Source organism: Mangifera indica, chromosome 3 (genome assembly GCF_011075055.1).
Source record: "Mangifera indica cultivar Alphonso chromosome 3, CATAS_Mindica_2.1, whole genome shotgun sequence".
In the NCBI taxonomy this organism is placed as follows: Eukaryota; Viridiplantae; Streptophyta; class Magnoliopsida; order Sapindales; family Anacardiaceae; genus Mangifera; species Mangifera indica.
The window spans coordinates 5,583,098-5,604,311 of NC_058139.1; the positions used below are offsets into that span (position 1 = coordinate 5,583,098).

At 32.6% G+C, this 21,214-nt stretch overlaps 3 protein-coding genes across 14 annotated transcripts; 2 read left to right on the forward strand and 1 right to left on the reverse strand.

Moving 5' to 3' along the window:
* Nucleotides 1-771: 771 nt before the first annotated feature.
* LOC123211195 (E3 ubiquitin-protein ligase MARCHF1-like) lies at nt 772-8,276 on the forward strand. 10 transcript variants are annotated; one of them, XM_044629757.1, is made up of 9 exons: nt 775-1,261; nt 3,069-3,093; nt 3,217-3,397; nt 3,531-3,616; nt 3,704-3,850; nt 5,150-5,252; nt 6,220-6,332; nt 6,918-7,042; nt 8,071-8,276. In XM_044629757.1, exons 1-8 carry the CDS (start codon nt 948-950, stop codon nt 7,008-7,010), a joined length of 1,062 nt encoding a protein of 353 aa, XP_044485692.1. In that variant the 5' UTR covers nt 775-947; the 3' UTR covers nt 7,011-7,042; nt 8,071-8,276. The 10 variants fall into 10 exon arrangements, 9 of the variants coding, with proteins under 9 accessions (XP_044485698.1, XP_044485696.1, XP_044485692.1 ...); XM_044629760.1 differs by having other exon boundaries at nt 8,231-8,276; XM_044629756.1 differs by lacking the exon at nt 8,071-8,276 and adding an exon at nt 7,800-8,069.
* A 284-nt stretch (nt 8,277-8,560) lies between these two features.
* Nucleotides 8,561-11,317, reverse strand: LOC123211196. The gene is made up of 3 exons (XM_044629765.1): nt 10,881-11,317; nt 10,258-10,359; nt 8,561-8,933 (listed from the first exon to the last, which is right to left on the reverse strand). The coding sequence occupies exons 1-2, from the start codon at nt 11,257-11,259 to the stop codon at nt 10,286-10,288; spliced, it is 453 nt and encodes a 150-aa protein (XP_044485700.1). The 5' UTR covers nt 11,260-11,317; the 3' UTR covers nt 8,561-8,933; nt 10,258-10,285.
* Nucleotides 11,318-15,134: 3,817 nt separating this feature from the next.
* On the forward strand, nt 15,135-20,895 carry LOC123210533 (uncharacterized membrane protein At1g16860-like). 3 transcript variants are annotated; one of them, XM_044628941.1, is made up of 6 exons: nt 15,135-15,249; nt 15,362-15,529; nt 16,410-17,347; nt 19,177-19,332; nt 19,812-20,023; nt 20,248-20,895. In XM_044628941.1, the coding sequence occupies exons 3-6, from the start codon at nt 16,463-16,465 to the stop codon at nt 20,438-20,440; spliced, it is 1,446 nt and encodes a 481-aa protein (XP_044484876.1). In that variant the 5' UTR covers nt 15,135-15,249; nt 15,362-15,529; nt 16,410-16,462; the 3' UTR covers nt 20,441-20,895. The 3 variants fall into 3 exon arrangements, with proteins under 3 accessions (XP_044484876.1, XP_044484877.1, XP_044484875.1); XM_044628942.1 differs by lacking the exon at nt 15,135-15,249 and having other exon boundaries at nt 15,304-15,529; nt 16,429-17,347; XM_044628940.1 differs by lacking the exon at nt 15,135-15,249 and having other exon boundaries at nt 15,305-15,529.
* The last annotated feature ends 319 nt before the right edge of the window (nt 20,896-21,214 follow it).

Genomic DNA, 21,214 nt, shown 5'->3' on the forward strand with positions numbered 1-21,214 from the left:
AGGTCATATATGTCCAGTTCTTTCATTGTTTGTTGTCATGTAAACTCTTCAAATACATCAATAATCTGCACTAGAGTTGGATTTGAGTCGAGTCAAGCTCGAGCTCGGCTATGTTCATATATACTTGGCTCAAGTTTGAGCTCGAGCTCGTGAAAGCCGAGCTCAAATTCAATTCGAATTCAGTTCGATTCGTTTTTCGTTATCAAAACGACGTCGTTTTAATACATATTAGTCAAAACGACGTCGTTTTATATCAAAAATTTTAATTAGAAAATCTAACGAGCAGCTTAAGCTTGAGCTCGAGCCCGACCGAGCTCGGCTAAGGCCGACTGGTTTTGGGCTCGATCAAATCGAGTTCGAGCTGGTTCGATTCGAATCCAACCCTAATATGCACAAACCCAATTGAATGATTTAGTTTCCTCCATCTTCCTTTATACACTTTATCATCAACAATGTATTGTACAAAATGCTTAGCTCAATAGAAACATTTTCGAAATAATAAGTTTTCAGGAAAAATAAAATATTATTTAGGTAGAGTAACAAGTCATCCCATTATTATTAAACAAAAAAAAAGGTGATGATTTCTAGATAATTCATTGAAATTCCATGTCGAAGAAGAAAATTTTGAAAAGATTAATTTTGTAATATTAATAACGGTAAAAATTAATTCTATGTAAAGTATAAATTTTACCATCATTTTGCCATGTATATATTACTATCCATAATGTGTTTCTTCTTCTCAAGCTTGTATTATCTTTTTAACTCAAAATTTGCTTTGAAATTTGGATAGAAAGAGAAAGAAATGTACAGCTTAGCCGGTAGGTTGCCAAAGACCGTTAGGTTTTACCGGCAATTCAAATAATAAACTACCGGGAAACTAAACTTACATTTAATTCAACTCCCAAAATACAAAAACACAAAACAGAGGAACACATAGCAGTTTTTTCATGGAAGAATTTGGAGAAGATCATGTGATAAAAAATAATGGATACATTTCTCCATCATCATCTCCTCCAACTCCACCATCACCTCTTCCCATTAGTGTAGGACCCGGTAACCAAAAGTACTCATTTTCGCCGTCTCCATCGCCCTCGCCGCCCTTCTCACCGCCTTCTTCCAGCCACGGCTCAGCTAACAACCTCCCCTTCTTGCTGGAAACCTTGTCCACGCCTGCAACAGCCCAGACGCCATCAGCATTTTCTTTGGATAGAAGAGCCCCGGATAAGCCATCTGGTGATTCCAATTCATGCCTTACAGAATTGTAAGTTTTCTGCATAATTTTTTTCTATTACATTTATTAGGATCTCTAGCTTTATCAGATTATGTATTGCATAATATGATTATTTCTGAAACTTGGTTTCATTGCAAATTAAGTTCCTTGTCTTGGAAGATAAATCTTGCTTTACTTCTCTGTGTAAAATTGGAATCTAGGTAGGAGTTTGAGTTGTGCCTTTAACCCAGAAAACCCGTTTTCCTTGCAAATATAGCTTTTCAGGTATCATTTGACTGGTAGTTTTTACTTTCTTTCTCCATCTTGAAGACACCGATTTTAATATTAAATCCAAACCGGCCTAACAACCAGTCAAAGCCATTGAAATCTGAACTAATACAGCTGAATTCCCCTCAAAGTTCAAGACATCTACCATTCAAATCCCCCTGCATTTAATAAACAGTTAGTAATTAAGCTGAGCAAATATTATCGAATTTTCCTCTGGGGGATTTGTTATTTTATCATATCTCAATGGAATTAAGTGATTAGCTAACATTCCAGTACCGGAATTTATACTTTTTTTTTTAAAATTATAATAACTCTGGAATTATTTTTTGGCCCATGAAAATACAGGTTAGAGTGGTTTGTAGTAAGATGCTGCAGCTGCTTTTCTTGGTCTTCACAAATCATTGATCAAAGACTCATAAAAACTCACAGCCATTGATAATCCTCCAGAACGATTTTCCTCTAAGGTCCAGGGAGAGAAATTTTTTACCAAGATGTTTGGTGATTCAATTCCCAATAGTTAGCTGACCCATTTGAGCAAATGGTTATGCAGTTGTTTCATGATTGTGCTAACTGGAATATCTTATGGACGGTGTAGATGTATTATTGAAACATTGTAACAGTATTCTTAAAAAAATTCCAATACTCAAAACTCAGTCCATTTTAATATAAAGTTTTCCTATTTTGATTTGGTTGTGATCATTCAATTGTGGCGTTCATTTAGATTTCAGTGAAAGAGAGAAATGATATCAAATTACACATTACTTAAGATCGACCCAATTTAGCCCATCATTACTTTATGACGTAGCCCAACCGGGTTGGATACCAAGCCCATCGGGTTTGTGCTGGCAGTCCAAAGACAAATTTATTTTAAATTATATTTTTATAATATATAAATTTAAATTAAATTATCAGACGAAATTCTTACATGGGAGGATTCACATAATCCTGAATAGATACATCCGCGCCACGTCATGACAAATCTTACGTAACTCTTGTCTTTTTATGCTCATCTCACTTGCCCGTCAACAGACTTCAGACACTGCAGTCAACACATCTTTATTTTTTGCTTACGTGGTCTCCATCCACTAGGCTGTCTTCCAAAATTTGTAACAGATTATCTCTCGAGAAGTTCTAGTTATTTTAATATTATACGTGGATTTACCTCATTAATTTACCTTGATTTTTTGAATTAAAATTTGGTCTTTCATTTTCCACACAGAGTTGTTGAATTCCCCGTGTTTAAACCTAAAGACCTCCGTAATTTTGCTTCATTTTATTGTGAAATTGTTCAGAGAACTCTGAGAACGTTCGGTTTTTGAGGCTTCTGTTGAATGTCAGGTGAGCGTTTGATCAATTTTTCACTTTTTTTTCCTATAATTTTGATTCGTAATTCATGTTGTTTGGTAAATTTGACATAGCTGAGAATTCAAAATATAATGTTGTTGTTTTATGAATAATTTAGCAAGACTTGATTCGAATAGAGTTCGTTGAGCTTAATAGAGTTCGTTGATATTATTTAACGAGTGAATTTTTGAGCTTATTGGTATTTCTCCTTTTTGTTTTTTTGCAGGTTGTATCTTTTGTTGATGTTGGCGGTAGGAACTATTGCTTTTGCTGTTTGAATTTCTCATTTTGATCTGATAATTTTCGCAATGCAATTAGTGTCAAGTGATAGTCATAAAGAAGATATTTCAGAAAGTGAACCTATTTTGTCTCAGTCTGAGAGTTTGCAAAAAGTGGAAGAATCTTCTTCTGCATCTTCGTCGTCTTTGTCTTCACCTTCATCTGAAATTACAGCTGTTAGAGGGGCTGATGATTTGCAAAATCTTGATGTCGATGAAACTAGCCATTTGATGAATGCTGACCAACCACAATGCCGTATATGTTTTGATATTGGAGGTCTTTACTCCTTTTCTACTTGGTATTTTTTTTAATTTCTTATAGATTATTTCTGGGCACTCACTATATATATCAATATTCTGGGTGCACTTGTATTAGTAATTGTTTACTATTTCTTTTTTTTTTTTTTAAGGAGAAGACTTGATTGCACCATGCAATTGCAGAGGCACTCAAAAGTATGTTCATAGATCATGTCTTGATCATTGGAGGTCAACTAAGGTGAATACTGATTGGAAAAATAAAAAAAAGATTGGTATATTTGTTCTGTGGATTGATACTATTATATCGCTTCCTTTGTTGTTTCAGGAAGGTTTTGCTTTTTCTCACTGTACAGAGTGCAGGGTAGCATTCCTATTACGTGCTAATGTTCCAGCTGACCGCTGGTGGTTGAGATTGAAATTTCAATTCCTTGTTGCTAGGGACCATGCATTCATTTTTGTAGTTGTTCAGCTTGTAAGATGATTTCAGTTTCTCTATATCAATATTTTGGTCTAGATAGTGACTCAGTAGATAATTGGTTATGCTATAATCAAATGTGAATATTATGACTTCTCAATTTAGGGCATGCCATATTGATTGTAGAAAGTATAACTGTTGGAAATACTGCTATTATCATATGAAGTTTAGCAATTCCATTTGTTTATTGGAGATTGCATGTTCTTACTGCTCTGCAAACAAAATGGAGAGTTTTGTTGCTGTAATAGGAAGCATTCCTGTGACTGATAAATTTTGGATTTTCCTTAACAGGTGCATTTCTGGAGAATTCTAGAAATTTCTGTAAAATTAAAAATGCAATCTCTTTTCACTTTTACCCCCTGATTGGCCCTTAAGATGTTGGGCCAGTGAGTTGCGGAGGTTGTATTCTAGTGAAAATGATACTAGGTAGTGATCTTTTATGTTATATAAATATATTGCGAGTTAGTTGGCAAAGAAAAAGTCTTAAAAGGAAATTATGGAAAAATCTAATAGAAATAGAATATTGATTCAATGGAAGCAATTTGTGAAAAAAGAATTATCTTCTGAGAGAGTATACAGGCAATTTTCCTCGTTAGATTTGGTACAAAACTTATAATGCTCAAATACCCTGCTGCTTATATTTATTCAGTTGTTTTTACAAAAATATCATTAGTTCAGCTTCTGGAAAATTTCCTGTGTTTGTTTCTCGTGGATATTTTAATAATTTCTAAATTCTTTAACTATTTTTTCAAAATGTGTTAATTGATAGACTGTTGAGGCAATCTTTTCTTTCTTTTTGATACTCTAATTAATCTATTAATTGTGTGAGATGAGAAAATTTCTAATTTTACATAAGTTAAAATGATGCCACTGGCAGTAAAATGAGGTAAAAACTGAATTTAGCCATAATCGATGTTATTTTCAAGAGAATGTGTTCATCAAAATGGATGGCCATGGAAGCTTCGTTAGATATTACAATTAGACACTGTGCACTATTATATATTTAGATCTTTTAGGTGTCTTCGTGATAGAAGTATGTTGATACAGCCATATTTGCCAATTAAGGGTCCAAAGACAATTTGCTTATTTCATAATAATTTATGAACACTTCTGTTTCATTATTATGCTATTGTTAACATTTCAAAACCTTGGGTGTTTCTATATGAATTTAATTACTAGATAAAAGGAATTTATTTATTAGTTGATTGTTGCTATACATTTTTGTCTCTAATGTGAATCAGCATGTGAAGTTTTCCTTGTTAGAATTTACATGCAACTTAATGAAGCTCTTAACAGATTGTGGCATTGTTGGCGGTGCTGGTGTACAAATTTTACGGGGAGGAACTAAGAGAAATGTTTGGTTATGATCAGCATCCTTATGGGTTCTATATTATGGCTGGTATGTTGTTTTTCTCACTTTCTGCATCCACCTGTATAGACGATATGCGTTAATTGAACAAGGATACTAATGCTTGATAGTGAATACATCACATATAAATTTTTTTTATTATTATTATTTTTTTTGTTTTGCTAAGACATGTATAAATTATATTTATTTGTGTGTACATGTATGCATGCATGTATGAAATCACATTGTCTTTTGTCAACTGTTTCTATATTTGTAACAAAGGAAATAAATAAACATGTTTTCCCACTTCTCTCAAGGAATTGTTTCTCAATTTATTTTGTTGTTCTAGAAAAAGTTAGTTGCATGCTTCATATAAAATATTTTCCTTCTGCAATTACTTTATTGAGGCATTGCATCATGTTGAATTTAGCAAATGGTTGAACAACTGTAAAATAAGTGGTCATAAATATGTATTTAACGGATTATAACATTTTGAGTTTTTGACCCAAAATTTGGTCACATATTTTAGACGGTAATGACTTGGAAGTATTATGTATCTTAGTATATATATCTTTTAGGTATATATTCTTTTAATAGAATGACATATTTTTTACTTTCTTGTAAGTTTTTTCCCCTTGTACTTGAAATGACTCATCCGGATCCTTATTTCAAATTTTGCTTTTCACACAAATACTATAAATTTATTTTGAACTTCTCAAAACAGACATGGGCTATACTTTTGGTTTTGACTCATACTAAGTCTATGGTTCATGTGCTTGTCCCATCATATTACATTGGTTCTATAGATTATTTAACTCATTACAATTTTTTTTTCAGTTTCTTCCAATATTTAACTGTTGACCCTTATTTGTTCTTGTACTCTTTTATCGATTTCATCTTGACTTGTTTTTTCGGAAAACTCACATGAATGCATTTATATGGCATGCACATGTCATTATACAGCTTATCATATTGTTGAATGCAAATTTGATTCTATATTATGTTGTTTTATTGTTAGGTTTAGCTATTGTTTTGGTGGGTTTGCTCTATGGTTTCTTCATAGCCATAATATGTGGACAGAGGATTAGTGAACGCCACTACCATGTTCTGGCCATACAAGAACTAACAAAGGTATCTAACATTTCCTGATGGAACAGGTTGGAAGTAGAACTTTATTGGGATGTGCTTTCATTGGAGAATGTATTGATTGTAGTTAAAGTGAGAAAACAACTGGTTGTTCAGGTATTAGCTTTTTGTTTTGGCAAAATAATTCTGTTTTCTGAATTTAGAAAATATGGAGAACCTTCCATCTAGAAAATAAAGAAGTGGTATAACATCTGTAAAGGTGAGAACAATAGTTAAGTTGTTCTCATCATTTTTTGAATTTATTTTTCAAAACCAGATAAAAATTTTGAGTAATGTATACTTTTTCTAAATTTTTTTTTCTAGTGTTTGTAATATTATTTACAGTATTTAAATGTATCCTCATAATATATCAATTTTGTTGTGGGGTGGTTTATTCTTAAGTTTTAAAAAGACCTCCTCGCTATTCTTATTAATTTGTGTTGTTTCCTTGACACATATGGTCTTGTTCCTATTTCCTTAATACACTTGATAGCTTGGAATTTGTTATACTGAGTGTTTTAATTTGTTAACCTCCAGTGAACTCTTAATATATCAGTTCATTTGATGGATTCCTGTATTTCATAATGTCAGGAATATGTGGTGGAGGACCGGGAAAGTAACAAAAATGTCCCTGAACTTGATCAGAGCCATATCTCAGAGCTAAGAATGTTAGGCCTTTACTAATTTGGAAGTATGAGGATTCCACAGTTCTTTATGTAAGCATCTATAACTTTGTATGCTTTCACATTTTCCCTCGCATGCGTTTCCCACTTCTGTCTAGATTAAAGATGCCCACATGCATGCATATGTGTATTTGCACGTAATTGCCTCCTCGTTCTTTTTTGGTTGTTCATCCTTCTAGTTAGATTGATTCCAGATTCCCCAAATACATATCAAATTCTCTGTTATTGCCTTCTCGATTTCATGTTTAACAAATTCTGGAGAACTGATGAACTTTTTGTTTCCAATCAGCTGCTACAATTTTTCCCTCAGTTACTTTCTGTTCACTGGCTTTCCTAGCCATTCATGTTATATATTAAAGCTTCATCCTTGTGATTTCTTTCATTATAATTTGAACTTACTTGTCCATTCTCTTACAAGTTGAGTTAGGATTTGATTTCAACCTTGATGAAGTGATAGTAAGTTGGAATTTGTATCCATGTTACATCAGTGGCAGCTGACTTCAAGTGGTAATTATAATTGATTTCCAACATCTCATCAAGTTAATGGGATCTTGATCTTCCCTCAGACCAACGCTTTCATATAGACCTGCATGTGCACACACGTTTGAGCCTAACAGAACCAAAAGTACTAGTGATTTGGATTCATCCCCTGTTTGTGGGATTGTTGACGATTCCAAGGATCCTGTTGCTTTCAGTGTTATGACTTTTGCAAGTACCACTACTCAGAATTTAGATAAATTTATGCATCATTGGAGGGACTTCATTAAATAGTTCTTATATTTTACTTCAGGTCATTTTTCCACTAGTTGGTGTCATCGTGGAAATGGTATTGAGCCGACAGTTTATAATTGGTCTTGTTCCCTCCAGAACTCATATATCTAAGCATTGCACTTCATCTTTTCTGTCAAACTGCACAAGCTTAAGGAGTACACCCGTTTCCCACCATCAAGTAATCAATGTTTGTTCTTAGATATCAGCTTCATAGAAACGAGAAAAAAAAAAAAAAAACTTGTATTATACGGAGTTACCCAAAATCATTTTTTTACAACTTTTTTGTGCAGGGCGCCTTGTAATCTTTGCTTATGTTTTTTTACATAGCTGAAAAAAGAGAGTTGAAACGCATGAAGCCTTTTTTTGACCTTTTCTGTCGACAGAGTGGCTTCAGGCCCAATGGTGTACCAACATCTCTCTCTTTTCCTGTAACTTGGTATTTATGAATAGGTTTCAGAATCAATTCCCAAAATGAGAGGGCTTGGCCTTACATTCACCATCTTTCCAACAATAGTCTCCTATCGACATCCTACATCTCTACCAACGTTCACAACTTACCAGACCTCTCTAAAAACAATGCCCCTGGAGAGGAGATTCCATAGCGACTAGCAGAGCTGACATTCCTGCCATTCTTTGCTACAATCATCCCAGCGAAATAATTTGATACTTTTCATAATAGCTCGCTTGATGGCAATTTTTTATCCCTCAAGGATACAGAAGATCAAGGGTCATGTGCTACTTTCGCAATTGGATTGAGAATAATATGGTAATCCAAAGAAATTGATACAAGTTGAAATTTCTACTAATCTTTTGAAGAAAATGGGAGCCCAGAATGACAACAGACAATTTTTCACAAGAATCCGCCGCAGCAGATGTATAATAAAGTTAGGAAATGTCAAATAACTACATTATCATCAGATGAAACGAGGGTATCTAAAATCTATACATACAATTATATATATGATTCCGACATAAGATGCAATGGCAAACAACATGTGGAATGATGTAAAGTTATTTCGGGCAGTGGAAAATTTGGAAATAAGTTATCATCCCAAACGAAGTTGCAGGATCTGCTCCTTGGAAGTCTGTCGATGCAGGGGTTTTTCTGCTTTCTGATCTTGGTTCTACATAAATTTACAGCTCTGAGGGGTGCCTGCACATCACACAATGGATCTTCATGTTTATGTATGATAGTTTCTTCATCAAAAATCAGATAACATTATAAGTTCAATAAGAAGATAAGGTAAGCAGGCAGACATGACACATGCAGCACAAAAAGTTCTGAAAACATGGAACAAGCAGGGCTCAAATTTAAAGAATAGAATTACAAATAAAATTATCAGATAGAATCTGTGTTAAGTATGTTCAAGTCCTAGAGAAGTCCACAATTTGTATACTAGATATCACTTGCCAAAACATTTTAGACCTACCAACCAAAATCACCAATACAAACAAACAGAATATAAGTTTCACAATACTACTATGAAAGCTTTTTTAATAAAGTCCAAGAAGCAACATTAGGCCTGCATTTCCCAAAGCATCAAGGCTCAGGAGACACTAAATTCTCAATCAGTCATTTAAAGTGGAACCAACTATCTTATTGAAATGCCATCCCCATTTGTATTATATGAGACTTTTCACTTACACATGAATGATGAGTCTGTCACAGGTTCCAATCCAGAGTCACTAGCAGTAGTATTCCAGTTTTCAGACACAAAACATCATTCCAGTTTTAAAAAGCATTGTTTTCAAAAAATGATCTTCATATGCATAATCCAGCAAAACCACAAGAAGTACCTGTTGATACCTAGACCAAATACTCATTACCTACAGAGAAATATGCCGTCACATTCCATGCCTGTTATCATGGGCATCGTAGCTGCTTGTGCCCACTAGTTTATAACTTAAAATATCTCAAAACTCTAAGAGGGATATCTATCTGTCAGTGCACAGATATATACTAAATGATCAAACATTGAACAAAATCCGGACAATTAACTTGACTAACTTGAGGTTTAATAAATATACAGCCCACCCTTCTGTTATATGACATTACATTTTCTTGGATGGTGCTCTCCCATCACCAAAATGATCGTCATTACAATTAGTTTTTTCCAAGATCAAACCATCAACATCCTGCACCACCTTCATCATAATTACTACTTTTCACCACCTCTAACACGCCACCAAAAGCCAACACCAACAACCACAGTAAGTTCCACCCTCCACCTCTATGATGTTGTAATAATTAAGATGTTGATATTGAAAATTGAAATCATCTTACAGATTAATCTATCGTCACACATTGAGATTGGGATGTTACAAATACACTAAACACCTATATTTCTCGACCACTGCAGTTTTTCAGTGACATCTACTTTAATGAATATTTATGGTGCCATTACAGCTAGTCAAATTAAAAAGACATAGCTAAACAATTCAATAAATATACATATACAAATCAAAATCTTCCTCACCCATATGCGCGACATTTTAAGGAGTCATTCATCCCTCCTCATCTTCAGTTTGAGATACATTAGTGGAAGTTGTGTCTGCTTCCACTGGATATAAAGATGCACCTAAAATCAAAAACTCAAAATAAGTTAAGCATTCTTAATACTTAAAACTTGTAATTAAATGATAATTAATAACCTAAATAGTTCCCAGGTGAAATTGTGTTAGGACTAATATTTCGATGAAATATGTATGGGCAGTTATGAGATTGGATTGACAATTATGAAACCTCTTCGGGCAGTTCTGAAAAAAGCAAGCATAAAAGAGAGATTGTGGATGGAGGAAAGGAGAGGAGAAATTGGGCTTTGTTTGGACAACCTTTGGCTGATTGAGGGAGAGAGACTAGCCTGTCGAAAGCTGGACAAAATCATATGAAATTGTAACCCACAATTATCGCATAACTAGAAACAAACTACTTAAATTCATTATTCATGATCAACCAGTAGATCCACCTGCAATTACTTTTGTACACAAAAACAAACCAAATATGTAAACCAAAGAAATTCAAACCCATAATAATAACAACTTTGACTTCACATAAAGAAACCCAGAAACAAAATTCATAAAAATCCAAACTTCATAATACCTTTAACAAAATAATCCGACGACGGCCAGCCTCGAAAGTTGTTAGTAGACATAGGTTGTTCGGGGGTCAACGGATTGGCTAATTTCTCAACTAATTGAGCCACATCGTAGAATTGGGATTTGGGAGGCGGGACCCAGTACGAAGAACCGGGCAAAAAGGGGAGCCAATCGGGTGCGGAGCGGCGGACGATGATGCAGTGGATGGCGTCCTCGAGCTTCGAGAGCAAAGGGTCGGTCGTGGACAGGTCGGAGAGGTCGGGTTGGTTGGATTGAGTGCGGAAAGATACAAAGCGAGAGAATTGTGTGAAGGGGAGGCAGTGGTGCTGGAGATGGACGGTGGAGATTGATTTGTTGAGAGAGAGAAAAAGTGAACGAGCCATCGCATTGGGTGGAAGTGACTGAGAGGCGTGTGGCGTCTTAGCAAGGAGAGAGAAGGCTAAATTTGGAAATTTAATATAAAGTAAGTTGATAAATACATTCATGCTGTCTTTCACTCTTTGATTCGGAAAATATTTTATTATATATAAAAAAAAAATTACAATACAAAGATATTTTATTTAATTGAATATAATAAACAAATTAAAATATTAATTATTTGAATACTAAAAATATTATTTTTTTATTATTTATTATATTAATTAAAATAATATATTTTTATTTTAAAATTTTAATAAATAAAATAATAATTATAACCAATGTTGATATTGTTTTATTAATCTTTCGTTTAAAAAATAATAATTAAATTACTTTTATATAAAAAATAGACTATTTTTCACTCAAATTTCATTAAAATGATAAACATATATTCATAACAAATAAAAAATTTAAATTTGACCTAAAGTTTATTTTGTTAGGATACACTTACATATCTTTTTATTAAGGTAAATTAGTCATTTTATCAGTAATATTAAAATAATTAAAATTTTATCTCGTTTTTCTCTTTTAATTTAAAAAATTAATATTTTTTCTCTGAATTAAATTTTAAAAAATTCACTTTTTTTCTCAAAATCCAACCATTTTCTCTAGAGATGGCTGACCAATGACAGAAAAGTCTTCATCCGAGGTCATCCTCTAGATGACGAGCATCGTCCAAATTTGGACTACGTTTCATTGTCCAAATATCTGGATGACAAAGCATCATCTAAATCTAAACGATGAGTGGCATCTAAATATCAAAATGAGAGAGCATCATCTAGATCTAGACAACGAGTGTCGTCCAGTAAAGGATGACGAGTATTATCTAGATCTCAACAATGTTTATGGTTTAACCTCCAGCCATGTCAGTCACTAGTGACCGAAGGGACAGTGAAGAAAAAATTAGACATTTGAGGGGTGAAAGTCACTTTTCAAAATTCAAATATACGGTTAAATGTTAATTTTTAAAGTTTAAGAGAGAAAATGAGATTTTTTATATTATTGTTAAATAACGATTTTACTCTTGTATTTAACAAAAAAAAATTAATGACAGTTTCAGAATTAATGGATATTTGAATTTTTTATCTGTCAGTAGTATATTTTTTAGATTGAGCTAAAACTCAAATGAAAAATAATTCTTTGCCCTTTTTTATATTATTACCCTCTATCGGGCTTTTTGGTAATTTCAAATATAGATCTAACTAATAATTCATCGGGAACCCTTGAGTTTTAACGAATTACACACCGACCCCAGAATTCCCATTCTCCCCGAAAGATAGAGAGGTTACAAGTAATTGTATATTATAATTATACAAAAGAGAAGGAGAATGGGTATAATTTGAAAAGAAAATATTCTAATTTTCCATCAGATCAAAAAGATAAAGCTGTACTTTTGAGTCAAGAGAATGGAGGTGTGTTGTCTTGCCATTTTTGTCTGGTTTATACAAAAAAACAGCATGCAGAAGTATTGAAAAGAGAAGGTGGTTTTGTGATTCCTGCTTCTGATGACACGTTGATAATTTGCAGAAAGAACAGAGGAAATATGTAGGAGACGTGACTTCTGCAAAGATCTTGAGACTCCATTTGCTGTTCATGTCGGCAAAATTTTATTTTATTTTTTTTTCATTTGATTTTTTAAAGCTTGAGATATTTATTTCTTCTTTTCGGTAGAAAGCAGTGTTGTTGAAGAAAGTCATAAAAAGAATGTTTTGGTCCCTTCGGCAAAAAAATGGCTACTTATGAAAAAGATATTTAAAGGGATAATTTCCATTTCTTGCCTCAAGTATCAGGAATATCCTTTTAATCCATTTTTTATATTATGTTATTTTATTTGTTAAATTATAAAATATTTAAAATCTTCTATTATCAATAATATAAAAATTAATCTGATTGTTATCCCCAATTTTGTAATAATTGGCTTAAAATCGCAAAACAATGCATAATCGCTATAAGAATTTGGTAAACAAATAATAAATTTTTTTGTTCATGATGATTGTTGGAGTACTAGTGGCGTAGTGTGGCAAAGCAAATATGCATTCGATGATATTTTTTGCCATTAATTGATGTATATAATTCAAAATTCTGTATAGATTATAATAACAACGCTAAAGATTTGATAAAATAAAATAAAATAAAATCAACGTGGTTTAATTTGACAATAAAAAAACTTATGTTCTTAGTTGATATTATAATATATCATAAAAATGATGAGTGTATGAAAAATAATTTGCACGTTCTGTTTTCTACCCATCGACCATATCTATATTATCTATTATTATATGTTTTTATTTTCATTAAATTAAAACTTAATATTTAAAATAACGACGTTATTTTTAAAAAGAAAAATATATTTTTTTCTTGTCTATATAGAAGATAATCTAAAAATCATTTCTATATCACGGATACAATAGAGAAATGATTTGAGATATAAGGGGAAAAAAAATAATTTGCTAGGTTTTTAAATGTCATATTCAACCCATGTTTGATCGTTGGTTTGGGCTTTATCGAAGGCTTCATAATTTTTTTAAACCAATATGCCATTCCTCCATCATTTCTTGAAAACCCATTGGCCTGTTGCCGAGATTAAATATTAACTCCCAACCATTTTTTCAATTTACTTTAAAAAGAAGTAATTAATAATCAATCGGTAGATTAATTAATTAATTAATTAATTAAAATATAATAATAAAATCGTTTTCAGCAAAGAATAATCTATAATCAATAATAATTTAGCAATGTTTGGTACACACAACGACTAATAACCAATCTTATCTTAATCAAATCAACACTGTTAATTACCATCTGTCACCAACCAGACGTAATACAAAATTACAAAAAGGTAAATTGTTCTTTTTGAAGAATGGTCAAAATCAAAGTCATTAAGTCTCTTAGTCAAAGTAAAAACATTGAAATCAAGAAAATTTTAAAGGTTCCTTTTTCCACAAATTGTGAAATATTTGATGGTTTTAAATATATTACAAATATTTTTATAAATGTATTTTATTAACATGTACGTTTCTAATTTATAAGTTCTACGTTACAATTGTTTAAAGTTCTATGTCAATATATTAAATATTAATACAGTTTTGTTTATGCCCAAGTATTAATACAACAATATATTATTTTAATAAAACCCGAGTTGTATTAATCATTCGATTATCTAATTTTAAATATTTAATTAGATATTTAGATAATACATTATTATATAATTAGATGTTACATTATTATTTCTATAAAATTATTAAATGACATAATAAAACGATGTCTAAATACCTAATTAGATACTCAAAATTGGGTGTATATATTTTTATTGATATACTTCAAATTTTAAGATAATAATTGTTATTTGATAATTATAAAAAGAATAGTGTTATACGTTTACACTTTTAAATATATAATTAGATACACAAATGATATATTATTATACGATTAAATGATAATACTTAGATTTGATATCAAGAAATGGTATACTTTCCAAATTGGGTGGGGTTCCTATTTTTTTTTTTTTTTGTGATAATTAATTTTTTCAAGATTTTGTAAACATGATAAATATTCGAACCTAAGTTATTTATTTAAAAATTTATTAATTTATAATTTTTTTGAGATTTTCTGTTTAAAAAAAAAACCCCACATTATATTTTATTACCATTATAGATACCATATTTATAATCATATATGAATTATTAATTGTTATATATAATCTATAATCTCATGTTTATTATTGTACAGATTTTAATAATTAATTGATTAATTATTATATTTTCTATAAACCAATTAATTATTGTGCTATCAAAATTATGAAAATGAAAATTCAAAAAAAGAAATAATCCATGAAGCAAGCAAAAGGCACAAATTAGAAAGAGAGAGAAGGGACAGTTCTGACATTTAACACAATCTATCACTTCACTCACTCTAATTCCTTTCTAAAATTTAAGAGAGAGAAAAGAGCGCAGAAGGTGAAAGGAGTGTTTTCATATCAATATTTTAAAAAAAATCAAATCTTTATTAAATAATCTAAGTTATAACAATTATTGATCGTTTAGTGGGTGTTTTTTTTTTCATTTGCAGGTAGACACAACCCACCAGTTGTTGCGGCTCTTTGAAGAGAAAGAGAGAGAGAGAGAGAGAGAGAGAGACATTCGCAGATGGGATCTCATTTTCATTACTGTTGATTCATCTTCTACTAGTATTACTTCAGTTTCATTCATTCAACTAATCTCCACATTTTCCTTTCAGGTATTCTCAACTGGGTTCTCTTTCTTCTGGTCATTCTTTGTGTTTTTGTTTGTCAAGTTTTTTGTTTGCTGTTTTCTGGGGTTTTTTGTGTGTTTGACTTGTGGGTAAAATTGGAATGGGAATGTAAGTTGAGGGAGTGAGGTTTGTTTGGTTAGTGAGGAAGTTGAAGTGAAAGGAAATAGAGAGAATGAGTGGGAAATTGATCTTGTGTTTTATTGATCTAGGGAAAGAAAGGGAATTTCAAATATTTAATATGTTTTATTTTGATTATTTAACACAAATTTTTTTAGTAAGATTCGTGATTTGTTATCGGGGAAAAATGTTTTTAATTTTCTACTCTTTTTCATTGTTTTATGTGTTTATTTGTAGTTGCAGCTTGTAGATCCGTTATTGTTGTTCTTTTTTAATCTGAACATTGTAGGTTTTATTGTTTGCTTTCAATTGATTTAATGAGAATATTGGTATACGTTAATTGTGTGTTAAGGAAAAGTCTTCAACTTAGGTTGCTTTGATGCGAATTAAGCTCTCTTATTTGTGTATATCACTGTGAATTTTTAGTTTGCATCTAGCTAATTGTTCAATTCAGCTTGTGCTAATAACAATCTAACTGGCAAGCCTACTATTTTTTTGGTTCTTAGTTGGAAATTACAGATGACAACTAAATTCAGGGTTTAGATTGCAGTTGTATTTCTGTGATTTATTGGCTTCTAGCTCAAGTTTCAAGCATCATATACTGTTTCCATTATCGAGATTTATTTTGGCTTGGCCTTGATGACAGCAATTTTTTAATTAAAATTTTTATTGTTGATGCATGGTTCTTTATGACTTTGTTGCTCTAAAATGCTTCCACACGTTTTGACATTTGTCTTTTTCATAACAGGACAAGGACTTTTTTGCAGGGTTTCTTAATTTCAGTTCTTGTGAAGAGACTTGATGGGTTCCAGGTACCCATCTCATAAGCTCAGCAATGGCCTTTATGTATCAGGTCGGCCTGAGCAGCCAAAAGAAAAGACTCCAACAATGAGCTCAGTGGCCATGCCCTATACTGGTGGAGATATTAAGAAATCTGGAGAACTGGGTAAGATGTTTGATATCCCGATGGATGGCTCTAAATCTAGGAAATCTGGGCCTATTACTGGTGTCCCTTCAAGGACTGGATCTTTTGGAGGGCCAACTACACATTCTGGGTCAATTCCTAATGCTGCTGTTCGGTCTGGCTATAACATCTCTGGTCCTATATCTGTGGGCATGTCTGGTTCAACTTCGATGAAGAAGACGAATTCTGGACCACTGAATAAGCATGGGGAACCAATAAAGAAGTCATCTGGCCCTCAGTCTGGTGGAGTTACACGGCAAAACTCTGGTCCTATTACACCAAATCTTCCTGCTACAGGTCTGATTACATCTGGGCCCATTTCTTCAGGCCCCCTAAATTCTTCTGGGGCCCCTCGGAAAGTATCTGGTTCTTTAGACAATGGAGGATCATTCAAAATGCACAGTTCCTCAATTGCAAATAATCAAGCTGTTACCACTATTAATCAAGATGATGACTTTTCCTTCAGGAAGAACTTTCCAAAGCCTGTATTATGGTTGGTGATTCTGATATTTCTGATGGGGTTCATTGCTGGTGGTTTTATTCTTGGAGCAGTTCACAATCCCATTCTCCTCATTGTTATTGTGGTACTTTTTGGCGCAATTGCTGCAATATTTGTTTGGAATTCATGTTGGGGGAGAAGAGCTATTACAGATTTCATTGCTCATTATCCTGATGCTGATCTTAGAACTGCCAAAAATGGGCAATTTGTGAAAGTTACTGGGGTATGTATTTTAGTTTCTGGTTACAGAAAATTTTTTGTTTCCTTATTTGTTACTTTTGCATTATAGTCTGACAAATTGTAGCAAGACTAGTGAGAATTGAATAGTTTAGCAGAAGGAATAGATGTGTTCAACATGCTGTCCCGATCAGAAAGGATTGAGAAAATTGAAAGGGTATCTTAACAATAGTTCATCTATTAAATTCTAAACGTTTTTATCTTCACAAATCTTTTAGTTTTAGGGCAGATTTCTGCTGTAAGAATCACAAGCGACATTCACCTTTGATATTGAAAAAAGTCTTCAACTTTTTGTTAGATTGGGAGAGCTAATATCACAAGCTGGTACTTTTAGATGCAACTCTTATTCTTTTTACAAAGGTTTTACAAACTTAACACTAATTTAGAAATAACTAAAACTTTTCATACAGTACAAATGACTAATAAAACTTCGAAGGATAAATAAAGTTATAATTTTCTCAAATAAACTTTGACATAAAAATTTGAAAGTTGAATAATTGAAGGACCTGATTTTAAATTCTCCTTTAGGAGAACTATACACAACAATGAAAAGACTCCCACCTAAATAATCAATCTAAAGCACAACCTTAAGTCATTTTAATAGCAGAAAAGTACATAAATAATGACCTATATAGTCATCCTGTGGATGACGTCCAAGTAGAAAAAGATTAAGTTTTCTCAATCTCTGTTTTCTTTTTCAAGGCATGAACTTGTCATATAGCACCTTTTATTACTATTAGTTCATCCCTTTAATCTTGTGCCACTATTAGCTTCCTTCTAGAAAGCATTCCTTTGTCTAACTTTAGAATTGGGAGATAGTAAGTAATTTTTTTGATACTTGACATGATATTAATATCCCTTGAAACCCACTACACCTTTTCGCCTTCTGACCATGGGGAGAACTTTGTCAATAAGAATGGGCTGGTCACTTCTGAAATTTAAAATAAAGTTATATACATATGTACTTCTATTAGGAACATGTACACTAGTAATATTATTTCATTCACCTATCTAATTTACTTGTGTACTGGATATGTTCATAGAAGATAGCATGCTATTAAGTAAAATATAACATCACTGGCATATATATTTGAAACTTAAGCGAACAGCTTAGTAAGAAGAATTGCATTAGTGATTTTCCTGTGGTTATAACTTTTACAGTGGTGATTGAAAAAATTAAAATGGTAAAAGAAAAGAAAGAACTAAGAGAATGACATTGAAGGAAGAGCACCAGTAATGATAAATATAAGAAAACAAAAGGGGCTTCCTGAACTCTTTGAAGTAGCTAAAGTATGGTAGTACCTTTTTATAGTAGTCATTTTCTAGAAATTAGCTTTAGCCTTTTTATTTTCACATGACAAAGCTGAAGCTAATAACAACCTTTTTTCACCCTGGATCAGCTCAAAATGAAAACAAACAGTAATTCATTGGATGCTTGAACCTAATGCTATGTGGAATCTGATGGATGTGGATTGTATGTATACTATCCCATTTTTGTTTCTTGCTAGTCTAGTTGTTAGATCAGCCCATTTATTGTTGCTTTTTTTTTTTTAGAGGGTTTTTAAAGTCAAAGCTTCCTAGTAAACAACATTTGTTACTAACCAAATAACTGCTTCATGGCTTTATAATTTAATAACTTTCTTAGTTGAGATTTTGTTAGCTGCTTAAATAGCTTCCTTAACTTTACATGGACCAATGATTTCCTTGATATATAAATTTATTGTACCAGGTTATGGTCTGGATGGAATGTTGATTTCTGAACCTTTTTTATGAACAAATGACAGTTCTTTAATGTCTCTTGGCATTTTTTTAAAGGTGGTTACCTGCGGCAATGTGCCCCTTGAATCTTCATTCCGAAGGGTTCCTAGATGCGTCTATACATCTACAAGTTTATATGAGTATCGAGCATGGGGTTCAAAACCAGCCAACCCTAAACACCGTCATTTCACATGGGGATTGAGGTCATTAGATGTAAGTATCCTGAAAACTTTTTGTTTTTATGTTTTGACCATTGATTTGTTTTCAAAGACCTGTTAGACAAAGTCCATGCTCCAAATGGCTGTTTTGTCTATGGAAGAAAGAAATGTCTGAAATGATGACCCTCTTAATTTAAGTCTTGATCAACTTTGCTGGATGCTATTTGAGTTTCTCGTTAAGATTTGAAGTGAAGCGTGAACCTTGCTCTCCTTTGTTTAGGGACACCTTATCTTTCCATTGAGCAACAACAGTTACCCGTGAGAATTTCATTTTCATTATCTTTAAAACCCTCAACTTCTACTGAGTTCTAAAGCAGGTGTATTATCAGTCCTTGCAAGCTTGATAGTCACGAAATTTGTAGATGCTTTATTGCCTGGGGGTTTGTTTTCCTGACCCCTTGGTCGAAACCAAAGTACTGAACCTTGGTATTTTGAAGCTCATGTCTAATTGAGTTTCTTTGTGTTTTTTGACAGAGGCACGTGGTTGACTTCTACATCTCTGATTTTCAGTCTGGGCTGAGAGCACTGGTTAAGACTGGAAATGGTGCAAGAGTAGCTCCATTTGTTGATGACTCTTTTGTTATTGATATTAAACCAGAAAACAAAGATATGTCTCCAGAGTTTGTCAGGTGGTTGGGAAAGAAAAATCTTTCAAGTGATGATCGTATGATGCGATTGAAAGAAGGGTAGGATACTCTGCTGTATAACTATTAAGTTCATCCTAGTCATTGGAATATTGCATGTGCCTTAAAGTGTTAGCATTGCAAAAAACATACTACTTCTTTCTCAGGGAATTCCGTATGGTCAATGCAATAAGTTAATGATTAAGAGTCTTGCAGCATTTACCATCTTATAACATCATTTATGATCTCTGAGTTAATCTTGTGGAAACTTGGACTTGTGCTTTTAGGTACATTAAAGAAGGTAGCACAGTAAGTATAATGGGAATTGTTCAGAGAAATGACAATGTGCTTATGATCATCCCTCCACCAGAGCCGATAGCAACTGGATTTCAATGGAGCAAATGTATCTTTCCAACAAGCCTTGAAGGTATCATATTGAGATGTGAAGATACATCAAATAACGATGTCATCCCTGTTTAGTAAGTAGTCTATGTGCATTTCAAACTTGTTTAAGTGTTTACCCCTACTGAAAAATATTACTTCCCTCTACTAATTTGATGGTGGTGTGCGGTGGTTTTGTAGTGATAAGTGACCATTAGTATAATGGCTAGGAATGAGGTGTCGGGTTTCTTTTTTTTCTTTTTGTGCAAACTTGTTGTATAGTTTTGGCGATTTCATTTGCATTTTTTAGGGCTTGAAAGCTTCTGTAATGGATGTGGGTTATGGGGGAATATTTCATGTTTGAGCAGATACCTTTTATGTGAGTGAAAAAAAGGGAAATGTTACAAGTTATTATTAGATTGTGTTTTACACTTCGTAAAATGTAAAACCCCTGTTCAAATGCTCAAAATGTAGTTTATTTTTCCTTCTGTGCTATATTTGGTTCAGTCTGTAAACCATTTCTCTGTGTATTTGCAAAAACATTATTTTGATTCTGTCATTCTTTACGGAAAGCTGTGTTTGTTGGCTTCTAAAATCTCTTGTAATTATGTGTATAATGTTTAAGAATTGTAGCTTTGGAAAAAATCACAGCTTGAAGGCATATTTGACGGGCAAACTGGATTTCCTTTTTCATGCCAAGTCTATTTTATTCGGTGGTCTTCTGGCCGCAAAGTCATATTCTAATAAAAACTTGACTAGGAAAAAAATCTAGAACCGAAAAAAAAAAAATAAATAAATAAAATTGTTAATTCTTCAAAAATGGTAAATTCCCCCTTAAAATAATAATAAAAATCTTCAAAATGCAAAACTCTG

Bases quoted from the DNA above. Each gene is read 5' to 3' on its own strand.
- LOC123211196 (XM_044629765.1), bottom strand. From the start codon at position 11,259: ATGGCTCGTTCACTTTTTCTCTCTCTCAACAAATCAATCTCCACCGTC. The intron at 10,360-10,880 runs GTATTATGAAGT...TTTTGATTTTAG, and splicing joins GTCGGATTATTTTGTTAAAG to GTGCATCTTTATATCCAGTG.
- LOC123210533 (XM_044628941.1), top strand. From the start codon at position 16,463: ATGGGTTCCAGGTACCCATCTCATAAGCTCAGCAATGGCCTTTATGTA. The intron at 17,348-19,176 runs GTATGTATTTTA...ATTTTTTTAAAG, and splicing joins AATTTGTGAAAGTTACTGGG to GTGGTTACCTGCGGCAATGT. The intron at 20,024-20,247 runs GTAGGATACTCT...TTGTGCTTTTAG, and splicing joins ATGATGCGATTGAAAGAAGG to GTACATTAAAGAAGGTAGCA.
- LOC123211195 (XM_044629757.1), top strand. From the start codon at position 948: ATGGAAGAATTTGGAGAAGATCATGTGATAAAAAATAATGGATACATT. The intron at 1,262-3,068 runs GTAAGTTTTCTG...GTTTTTTTGCAG, and splicing joins AATTCATGCCTTACAGAATT to GTTGTATCTTTTGTTGATGT. The intron at 3,398-3,530 runs GTCTTTACTCCT...TTTTTTTTTAAG, and splicing joins TATATGTTTTGATATTGGAG to GAGAAGACTTGATTGCACCA.